Consider the following 12073-nt stretch of genomic DNA (forward strand, 5'->3'; position numbering starts at 1 on the left):
ATTTGCTCTTTGTGCGACTTTTAGCCTCATATGCAGTTTAAACACGTTTTTATTCGTTCTCAGGCCAAAATAAAGTTTGTTTTAAAAAGTTTCTATATTTATGGTTTCTGTTTATTCTTCTTTTTGGGCCAAATCATACTATCCGCCGTGGCCTCATTTAATCTTTTAGGCAGACTTCTTTTTTAGGCCTTTCGCGTCAACTTGCTTATCAAATTATTTACGCGTTGTTTATCTTTGTTGTTACTCAAGACCTGAAGGTCACGTGTCCTTTTCTTTAACTGATTATTTCTTATACGTTTTCAGGCATGAAAACCAGATTAAGAAAATAAAGCAACAGTGCACTCGGTGACTTTATTGAGAGATATAAGATAATTTAAAAAGCGCTCACTGCTGCCTCCAAATGAACGAAAATCGTCAATAATTTGTTAGAAATAAGAGGCAGTGATTTTCCTTTGTGGTTCTTGATTATAACGTTATAATTAATATTAGATCTAATTATGCAATGGTTTAATGTTAAAAATAAAAAGAAATCAGCATTAACAGAAAAAATGCAAATAAATGTCACTGTACACGAGTCAGATAATTACATTTGAATTTTCAATTAGATAAAAACAACATTATGAAGAGATAATTCTACCCATGTTGGAGGACTTTTCTTCATATTTCATAATAATAATAATAATGCAACTAAAACTTGTGGCTAAAATATTGCGTTGGTTTAAAGTAGGAAAATATTTAAAGGACATAATTAAGTTGGAGAAGGAAGAAGTGATTTTAAAAGAATATATTTTAAAATTGATGTATATGTTTTAAAGCATTGTGATGCAGGAGGATGAGGAGGTTGACAGATGGAGTGTGGGAGGTGTTGATGATGGCAGCGGCCGCTGAGTCCTGTGGTGTGGTGACGTCACTCCAGGCGTGCAGCGGAGCGCCCAAAGAAGAAAAGCAAAGGCAGCGCTTCGGAGACACCAAAGCGCTGATAACCACGGACGCAGCGTTTACGCACGGGCTACGCTTGAGTGGATTTACGGAACACCTGTATGGGGGGGACACTGTAAGGCTTTACTGGTTCTTACACACTGTCGTCTGCTGGGAGCCAACTGGTGAGTGCAAACATGCTTTTACGCACCCAGGTCAGGTCAGCGGATTTTAGCTCAAGATGGACTGGGAATGCTCCGTGATGTTTCGCGCTTCTAAAATAGCAATAGGGTGCTCTATTATCAATCACTCAGTGTGGAAGGGGATGTTAACCTATACTGGAAAATGTCAGCTCTGTTAGGCAGAGGGCAGGGGAGTAGCATGAATGTAAAAAAGCCGGAGTCTGAACTTTTACGCACAGTCACGCTCACAGTTAACCAGCGGATTACTGCAAAAACCCACTTAAAGTAGTACGGTACCATTGCACCAGAGTGAGCCAGCCACACACACACACACACTTTTGTGCTATTTTCAGTGGGCTCTGCAATGATGGCCAGACGTCTTAAAATTAATATAAAGTGCAGGCGTATGTGCGCGTCAGGGCGCCCTCGGACAGGAGGGTGCTAAGTGAAGATTTACTGAGAACATAAAAGGAACCCAGGGATTCCTTTAGATAAGAGAGGCTGTGGTGTGTGTGTGTGTGTGTGTGTGTGTGTGTGTGTGCGTGCGTGCGTGCGTGCGTGTGTGTGTGTGTGTGTGTGTGTGTGTGTGTGTGTGTGTGTGTGTGTGTGTGTGTGTGTGTGTGTGTGTGTGTTTGTGTGTGTGTGTGTGTGTGCGTGTGTGTGTCATATCAAAGGTAAACACGGTCTCTACTGTTTGGGGCCTTCCCAAAGCCCGTATAATACAAGTGTGGATGTCTGTCAAGAAAACCAAATAAATAGTTTCACAAAGTTTTATATTAAATGTTTTACAGTTGCTTTTTTGGTTTTATTCCTTAGCTTCCATTGTGAGAGATTTTTATACAGAAATGCTAACTGGACAAGAATACAAACCAAATTTAGCACAAGCAGTGAATTTGCTGCTTTTGTGGATTTTACGCAAAAGCCATGAATGCAAAATGTGCCCAAAAATATAGAGACGGTTTAACAAATTGTTACACCATTGATGTAATTTTGTTTTTCAGGCATCTGGGATGGAAATGAATCTGTCAAAGAATGGGATTTCTTGTGCGGATGAAGGTAGGTCTGCTATTCAAAACTATTTAAAACTTCATATATATATATGAAGTTTTAAGATGACAATTAAATCTGATTTTTTTTGTGGTTTTTTTTGTTTGTTTTTTTTTTGCATTATTTATTAATTTAATTTAATATGGCATAATCTTAATACACAGTGTATCATTAGTTTTGTATTGTGAAAATATTTGCTGGGCATTTATTCTGCAGCATGTGCTATTGAACTGAAAATCAAGAATTTCTGGAACTAATCATTGGCTGACGAAATTTCCGTGCGTAAATTGGAGACGTGCAAACTTTGGGAAATGTCCGAGGTTTCTGGCATTTATAAGGCCAGACGTGCATGTCAGTCTGAGACTGATTGTGTTCAGGCCATTTTAAGCCAATTTTCTCAGCAGGAAATCGCCGTTTATAATAACAAACCAGCTTCAGCTTAAAAAGGTCAGACTCCAAACAGCCAGATTTGGGTTGCTGAGACAGTGTGCGTGTGCGTGCCTAAAAATGGAAATTTGGTAAAAATTTATTTTGTCTGGCTTTGTTGTAAAATGAATTTGAAAACTGATAAGACTTTTTTTTTTGCACAAAAAACACAAAAAACTGACCTGAGTGTTGGTTGCCCTGAAGTTCCTTCATGAAAAAGGCTGTTAGTTTTTTTTGTTTTTTGCATTTTTCTTGCTGTTTGTTGTTAATCAGAGTGCGGGTCAAACAGGCATTGGACACGAGCAGGGAAGGCATCACCAAGGCAATAAGCAGCTCGCTTCTTCTCCAGTTACGTACCGGGTCCTGTTACATCTCCTCAGCCGCTCTTGCCTTTGAGTCTTCTCCTCCGGCTTTAATTTTCTCTGTGCTTTATTTTCCAGCCCCGTGGTGCGCTTTGCTGTGCTTGCTTTGCTTCGAAAAAACAATATATACACAGACTGTACTTTAATGTGTGATTGGTGCTTGATTAATGGCGTTCACTGAGTTTATTTTCACTTCTCGGGGAGAAAATATGAGTGTTTGCGTTGCCACTGGCCTTTAGCCTGTCCTGCCGGATGGAAAGGCTTTTTAACTCATCCATCACACGCAAGTGCCCTCCAGAGCATGAGGAGGAGCAGCGTGCGGGCAGGAATGAAGGCTGAGGAGCTTGGATATTTAGATTAGTGCCATCTATCAGGCTGTAATATCGGTGCAGAGGAAAGGTAAGAGCTCACAAGGACTCCAGCCTCTCATGTGTTCTAAATCCCATAATACTCCCGCGGGGATCCCAGGGGTCACTGAGTTTATTCTCTAACTGGGTCATAAGACACGACATTGCAAAATGTTTGTCATTAATGCCTGTAAAGTGTCCAAACGTCAATTTGTGGATTCCGCTCTACATGTAATTCACCCACAATGTGTCACAGACACAGAGCTGCACGTATTAACCTCCACAAAGTGATATATCCAATTTTCACAGTTTGCAATGTAAGCACCTGCAAACATGTGTGACCTCCATTCCCCCCCTGGACCATGGCCTCAGGTGTTTGAATGCCAAAAAGGCTTCCCAAGACTATTTTTACGCATCCAGACGATGCGTAAAATGACGCACAGATGAGCTAAATCATCTCGCGTTGGTCCCAAATCGACACATTCGGTCGCAAACAATGAAAATGATCATATTGTCCATTTAATCACAAGCTTATTTCCTAATTTGAATATATCCTTACATGGCTTTCCCCAAAGCGCTCTGTTTGCACAGAGGCTCAGCAAGTTGGAAAAGGCTAGTGTTGGGAGCTTGCACAATTATCCTTAGAAAGCATGCACCCTTCAGGGAGAGTTTTCCGGTTGGACTGGGATCTCCTGTCAGAAGACACTGGTACACAAAGGTCGAAAATCCTCAGCACTGGCGCCGGTGACAGTCTCAGACAGGGAGGCCTGACTGGTTGCCCATTTAGTGACAAAGCCGCTGTCTGAATGCAAATACGTTTCCAGTAAATTATACTATTTTTTTATATACTGGAAACTATTCATATTTTGTTGATATTTTAATTGGCAGCTACATTTTGACATTGTGCAATAGGGGGGAAATTGTTTACCGTTTTGGTGATCTGCTATGTGTTGCAGGAAATCACTTATGGACAGTGAAAATATTAACTTATAATTGATAAATATTTTTTTTTTATCCGTTGCAAAGCTTTACAGCTCTTCAGATTCGTATATGCAGCACTTTGAATGATAGGCGCCAGCACACACACACACACCCACATATGTGGTTACTGGATGGTTTATTATATATATATATATATATATATATATATATATATATATATATATATCAAGTAACCGCACAATCTAATTATTAATGTGAAGGTTTACCTTTAAAAATAAATGCATACAATTAAAATAGAAATAACGCATGTAAGATGGTGCACTGGGCGCCATGCAGTGTTGGGCATTATATAGGCTACAACATCTGCATGCGGTCCAGCACCGTGCGTATATGTGCAACAGGATTTTAAACTACTGTGAGACACACGCGCACACACACACACACACACACACACACACACGCACACACACACACACACACACACACACACACACACACACACACGCGCGCGCGCCTGGTTTGGTGCAGCACTGATAGTGCCAGATGATGATGATGACTAAGGTCACTGCTGATGCTTTAGCGCCACTGAAGGTGTGACCATCACCTTTAACTTTAGTCACACGTAAAGGTACAAGTGATTTCACGCATTTTTCACATTTTTTTCTCACATTAAAATGAGTAATCACAGACGGTAGCTGCTTAGGAGAAACGGAACAAAAAAAAGCAGCTGTTGCGCTCAGATCAGAATAAATACAATTATGTCCTTAACATTTCATCCAACCGGAGTCATTCATTTAGATCCCTTTAACACCAGATTAATCTTTATTTTTTTGATACTCAAACTAAAGCTAATTCATCCATTTATAATTACTTAACCTAATTATGTTATACAACTTAACTCAATTTAACTCGAAATTAACCATAATTACCTTCTTTACTCAACCTAACTGAACTCAATGCAATATACCTCAACTTAAAATAACTCAACTAGCTTAACTAAAACGAATTTAGCAACATTAAGTGTAACTGATTTTACGTCAACTCAATTTACATAAATGTATCTAAAAAATAAAGAAATAACTCAAACCATCAAAATTCAACTCATCTTAAATGATTTCAAATCACTTTTCAGTCACATCAAATCTAATAATCTTATATCAGTTTACTGAACATTGACAACTTTTATTAAACCAAACTTAACTAAACTTTGCGTTTCTCAACCTTAATCATTTAGCTAAATTTATCTCATTTTTATCTCATATTATCTTTAAATCAACTCAATTTGACTTAATTTCATTTAACTCACCACAACTTTAGTTACATTAGTACGCGGTAGGTTCATTGTAATACTTAACTTCAACCATAACCTAAATTAAATATTATCTTGATATTAACCTTATATTTGTGCTGTTGTATAAATACAAAACTAAATATAAACTAATAGTAATAGATACATTTTTAATTAAAAATATATATATACTTAAAGAAAAAAGCCAATTGAAAGTTGTTGAGCTAAAATAAATAACGGATAACACACAAAACATGTTCTTGTGCCCCTCTTTTTAGTTTACAGTTCCGGTGGTTCATAAAGCACAATAAACCCGGAATAACCGAGGGCAATTCATACAATGGAAACTGTAACTGGGCTGGCCCGTGTTACTGGGCAAATGTTTATACAGCTCGGTACATATCCAAGATGTCTCCATTGTGTGCATGTGTAATGTGTGTGAGAGAGTTGTATAGAAGTGCACTCAGATGCGTTGTTTAAATAAAAAGGCCCATTTTACTCTGAGAGCAATGTGAGTGTGCGTTTTTTCAAAGGCAGACAAATGGCAAAAACGTTTTCACATCTCAAAAGCAAAGAAAGAATTTCTGAAAGTATTTGTGAAGCCGTTGAGTCTGATTCATATGTTTAGGTTGGTGCACTGACATGAGTGAAAGAATAGGTTTTATAGGCCTTCAGATAAAGATTTGACAATGAAATCTTGTTGTGTTGCGTTTAGTCAGCCTGACGTCACGCTATCTTGTCTGGTGGGTGTTTCACTGGATCGGTTTAGTGGGAGGGACTGGTTGGAGTTACACCAAATGGGTGGGTCTCCAGTGTGTGTTGGAGAGTCGGAGCACCTCCAGTTCACAGCGGGCTGAAGCGATTCTGCAGCGAGCAAAGAGCGGACTGGGCTGCACCGGAGAGGGAATCCAGTTCAACTCCTCATTCAACTCCTCTTTCTCTGGAAAGAACTTTTACTTTGTTGGAAGTTTATCTTCTCATGTCGTGGAGTTTGTCTGACAGCGGCTGGACTTTTTGCTGCGTAGTTGCCCGAGGAAAGCGTTGTGCGCCGCGGGATTGAGCCGGTTTCCTCTTTTTACGCACACTTCCTTTCCAAGGTGGGATGAATTTGGACAGAATCGCAGAGGCCGTGAGAGCGCAGCCGCCTCGAGACGGCGCCCCAGCGTTTAATTTACAGAGAACTTCCAACAGCAGTCGGGAAACTGTAGACAACTCAAGCAGTGAGTCCTCGGACACTGAGCTGGCAGGTACAAAGTCAGATTACATTTGGCAATAGCGGCTCTTATAGGATATCCGCGCGTATTTTTAACGTCGCTATTTCTAACATTTTTTCTCTTGTTTCAAAAATATGTAACGAAAAGATAAACTCAAATTAAACTGGATTTTATTTGGTTTATTCTCCTACTTACCTGCTTAAATACCAAGTTATCCTTTCCATAAGTTTACTGCAGCCTGAGCCGAACACTTGGATTTACCCTGCGATCTGTCAGGGGTGGAAAAGCGGCTTGGCCTGCAGTCAGTAAACGCATTAAAGCGAACTATAAATTTCCAACCCATCCACTAATCTAAACTAAAAGCCAGAAGGTCTGCATGAGCAAAAAGCTTTTTGTCCCATAACTTTGTTTTATATTGCTACTTCTGTCACTTTTTTTTCTAAACAATCATTTTTTCTAGTTTATATGTTCGGCTTTGTTTGAAGAGTCATTTTGTCGTATCAAACTGACCTTTGCACGTGATGATTATTCAGTTTAATGGGACAATCTTGTTCGAACACAAATACAAGGTATCAGATGGGAGATAAGAGGCGCATTGTAAACAGAGCATTATTGATTTATCGGTGAAGTCGGTGCCAAATACGAATTAACAAAACAAAAAAAATCAATGGGATACTTCAACAGGTGTTAGTAAATATTTGTAGTTCAATATGAGACTCTTGATAAACGTGAAATCATTAAAACAAACTGTTATAGTTTAAACTTTTATGGTTTGTTTTGGCTGCTACGCCCTTGTTCCGTCCGCCTCTTTAACGGTTTAAATGCAAACATATTCAAAGAAAACCTCAGCCTGGTTTTCATGCTTTGTAGGTTACATTGTGATTTGAGCGCACAGGTATTCACCGAGCTTTGTCCTCCTCAGAAAAAGAGCGCACCGCAGAGCACAGGAGCGATGACGGGAACGTGGACGACCCGAAAAAGAAGAAGCAGCGGCGGCAGCGGACTCACTTCACCAGCCAGCAGCTGCAGGAGCTTGAAGCCACTTTTCAGAGGAACCGTTACCCGGACATGAGCACCAGGGAGGAGATCGCCGTGTGGACCAACTTGACCGAGGCCAGAGTTCGGGTAAGCTGCCGGTCGACCGTGCGTAATGCGTGCGTAAAAACGAGAATACTATGTTTTATTTTATATATATATATATATTAAATGTTGTAAAAAGAAGTTAATACCAATATTGATTAATAATTGAATATTGAAATATCGATAAACAAATCTATATAAAGCTAAATATGCTATTATTTAAATACATTTCCACCTGACGTGTTCATGTCATTGTGAGGAGCTTTTTTGTGGATTCCACGTTAATTTAGAATGTACATATTTATATATAGTATTCATTTAGAATATAAAAAAAAAATGGTTTAGCGTTACTGTTCTTATCTATACACCGTTAATTGGGGTTTCACATTTGATATGTGTTGTAATATCAAACTTTTTTTTATGCTCCCTTTATTCTAAAGTCAACACAAAAATAATTAATCATGCACGTGAACTATTTGTTAGTTATACTTCGACTATAGCTCGATTGGTATAACATAAAACAACGTTGTAATTGGAGTTGTTTTTATTTTCTTTTAATCTGAGTTAATTAGGAGCCCGTTTGCGCGTTTAACGAAGAAAAACAAAATTTCTAGGTTTCAGAAGCTCACCCAAATATTGACCTAACTCATGTTGAAACGGACTTTTAAAAAATTCCTTGACTTCGTAGGAAATGTAGGTATAGTTCTGCTAAACACCTAAATGGTGAAGAATGTGACTCTCATGCTCCAGGCTTTCATTCATCGACTTGTAATTACATATTTTTAAACCGAGAATAAAATTACTTTATATAAAACTGTGACGATTAACAAAAACAAAACAAAATTTTTTTGAAACGTTCTACAAAATATGTGTTTTGCATAATGTCAAACTTAGTTAATTACAATAATTTCACTAAAAAAAGAGGGTTTACAGAACACGGTATAAACATGAATCACTAGAATAAAAATCATGTTTTAAGTTGCACAAAGAAGTTTTTTTAAAAAAAAAGTAGTTTTTTTGTTTGTTTTTTTGCTTTGTTTAAATGACTGCGTTTTATTTGTGAAGCCAAAAAGTTTGGGTTTTCAAATCGTGGTTTCACTCTTCGTTTTGGTTAATTCGAGTAAGAAAATACATTTTATAAAGTATGTTTTATGAAAGGTGCAGAGCTATGCAAAATTTTGCACTACATAATGAAAATATTCACTGTTTTCAGCGAAGGTGTTTAAAGATATTCAGAAGTTCCTCTTAATCGCTGGTTAATCCATTTTAATCCGTTTTCTTTGTGTAAAGTGCGCACTGTTCTTTCCAAGATCCTCATCACATCTCTCACGCACGTCTTTGTGCACCATTTGGCTGCAACACCTCGTTCAACGAGTCTATTGAAAGGATCCTGACGTGAACTGTTATACAGTGAATTAAAAATGAGCCAATGTTCTGACGGGGATTTGGGTTGGTTTCAGAACGCGCTGCGCTTTTCGCAGCCCGGCGTATCACAGACTATTTTTAACCTGACACCTAAGAAGATTTACAGTGACACGAGCAGATTCATTTGAATGAAACAAAGGGAGGGGGGGGGAGTATATTTAGCAGCAAAGTAGCCTATTTAAACCCCCCCCCCATTAAAAAAAAGAAAAGAAAAAAAGAAGACATTTGTTAATTCAGCTGTTTGCTCATTATAAAATAAATAAGTTGTTTAAAAATGTTTTCTGAAATAACTTCGTGAAATCTTGATTGGAACGATTCTTATAAATACCTCAAAAATAAATAGTTTTAAATATTTTGACTTTTCTGATTTTTTTTTTTTTTATGCATCGTTTTTTTTTTTTTTTTTTTAAATTCATTCATATATATATATATATATATATATAGTCTTTTTTTTTTTAAATAAAAAAGAACATAACTATACTCTCGGTAACTTTTACATTTGATTGCAAACATTTTAATAGATTAATGTTTAAGTTTTATCTTATTCTAATTTAATTTTAATCAGTCGTTGAACACAAAGCAAGTTGTCGGGAATGGTGTTCATAGTTACAGAAATTAGTATTTTGGAATAGGGTAGCCTATTTCAATTAGGAAATTGGCTGGATGCGCGCTAATTGGTTGTAATGAAATCATTATCAAAAAATTGTACACAACAGGTCAAATTTGGATGTGGTTATTTATTTCTTCATTTATTTATTTTTATTTATTTTGCTTGTCAACTTAAATGTATAGGAAAACAAAAAAAAACTCCTCATATGTTTCAGACATGTAATGTGTTGACTGATGCTTTATAAATGCAGATTAAGACGTTTGGGGCTGAAATGGCGCAAAAATTATCCAAAAAATTATCATTATTATTATTGATAATAATAATTTAACATATCACAATCCACTTATTATTGTTGTGTTCTCCGTGTGTGTGTGTGTGTGTGTGTGTGTGTGTGTGTGTGTGTGTGTGTGTGTGTGTGTGTGTGTGTGTGTGTGTGTGTGTGTGTCCAGGTCTGGTTCAAAAACCGTCGCGCCAAGTGGAGGAAGCGGGAGCGGAACCAGCAGATGGACCTGTGTAAGAACAGCTACCTGCCGCAGTTCAGCGGCCTGATGCAGCCCTACGATGAGATGTACCCGGCCTACACCTACAACAACTGGACCAACAAGGGCCTCACCCCGGCGCCGCTCAGCACCAAGAACTTCACCTTCTTTAACTCCATGAGCCCCCTCACCTCTCAGTCCATGTTCTCCGCGCCAAACTCCATCTCCTCCATGACCATGGCCTCCGGGATGGGTCACTCTGCCGTGCCGGGCATTCCCACCCCGAGCCTCAACAACATCAGCAACCTGAACGGGATCGGGACGGCTGGGATCAACTCGGCCATGTCTTCGTCCGCGTGTCCGTACGGGCCCCCCGGCTCTCCTTACAGCGTTTACCGGGACACTTGCAACTCGAGCCTGGCCACCCTGAGACTGAAGTCCAAACAGCATCCGACGTTTGGATACAGCGGCCTCCAGAGTCCCGGATCCAGTCTGAACGCATGCCAGTACAACAGCTGACGGGTCTATCCGGACCAGAACGATCCAGCCATACCGTCTAAATATAGAAATCTCTATAAATGATTAACGGACTCGGTGTCAGAGCTTATGGGCTATACCTGCGGATGGGGGAATAAAATTCAAAGACAACTAAAGTGGACTCGTTGCACTTTAAAAAAAAAAAAAAAAAAAAAAAAAAAGGAAAAAAAAGGATTATGCGGGTTACATGTGTTTACCAGTGAACTTGCACAGCAATTGAAATGTTCATGTTCATTGGGGGGATTTTTACAAAGATGAAGACGTGTTACTTTGCTGCATTGTACATATCTAAATGTAAATAAATACAGGTCTAACTATAAAAAAAAAACAAAAAAACAACAACAAAAAAACAAAACAACGGTGACAACTTTTCTTTCCCTTTTACGCGCGCTTGCTTTCAAAGGCTTTGCAACTAAACGATGAAAACAGTTTGGAGCAGTTTGAGTCCAAACTCACAGAGAGGAAAATTAATGTAGATATTTTGTACTGCTTGTACTTTCAGTTGACAGCGTGTGCAGGGACATCCCCCGCTTTGAAATGTGTTTTCCCCATTCTGTGTGCTGAAAAGAAGAAGTAAAAAAGGCCCTGCATGTTTCCCTTGTTTTGTACCATAATGTAAGACTCTGCAGAAGTGCATTCATTAGCCTCAACTGTATACAAAAAAAGGTGATTCAACATGTGTTTATGATTACATGTTTGTTTGAATAAACTCCAGGAAAAGAGAGGTTTATTTCAAGTATATGTTCTGCGCCAATCTTTGCCTTTATCCCCAAAGGAGAGCAACATAAACAGGACTGATCCGGGCAGGTTCAAAGGATTATTGATAAATTGGGAACATTATTGAGACTGATTAAAGCCTTTCACTACTATATTTAGAGTTTTTTGTCCAACCATGCAGTCATAGTAAAATTAAAAAAAACATATATATGATTGCCAGTTAAAAGGAATACATTCAAAATAGTTCAATTGCAAACATGTTTCTGTTTTAAATTAAATACCCGACATTTTTTCCTTTTTAAATATACATTTATATCTAAATAGGTTTTGGTATTATTTGTGTACAGATCACGTGTATATGTACATTGCTTTCATTTCGAAACATTAATTGTAAAACAAAAATTTAAAAAAAGTGTATTTAACATTAGATGCGTCCATTGCATAAGGCAATACATTGCCATAACTATTCATGTTTTGAATGTTATTCTGTATTTTTCAC

The 12073-nt window shown here is 38.2% G+C and overlaps 1 protein-coding gene across 3 annotated transcripts; it reads left to right on the forward strand.

The window, feature by feature from the left end:
* The first annotated feature begins 952 nt into the window (after positions 1–952).
* On the forward strand, positions 953–11593 carry pitx1 (paired-like homeodomain 1). 3 transcript variants are annotated; one of them, XM_028467097.1, is made up of 4 exons: positions 953–1103; positions 2102–2156; positions 7649–7851; positions 10291–11593. In XM_028467097.1, the coding sequence occupies exons 2-4, from the start codon at positions 2111–2113 to the stop codon at positions 10837–10839; spliced, it is 798 nt and encodes a 265-aa protein (XP_028322898.1). In that variant the 5' UTR covers positions 953–1103; positions 2102–2110; the 3' UTR covers positions 10840–11593. The 3 variants fall into 3 exon arrangements, with proteins under 3 accessions (XP_028322898.1, XP_028322896.1, XP_028322897.1); XM_028467095.1 differs by lacking the exons at positions 953–1103; positions 2102–2156 and adding an exon at positions 6324–6759; XM_028467096.1 differs by lacking the exons at positions 953–1103; positions 2102–2156 and adding an exon at positions 6324–6732.
* Positions 11594–12073: the final 480 nt, after the last annotated feature.

The sequence above is a fragment of the Gouania willdenowi genome, chromosome 14 (assembly GCF_900634775.1).
Source record: "Gouania willdenowi chromosome 14, fGouWil2.1, whole genome shotgun sequence".
Lineage (NCBI taxonomy): Eukaryota > Metazoa > Chordata > Actinopteri > Blenniiformes > Gobiesocidae > Gouania > Gouania willdenowi.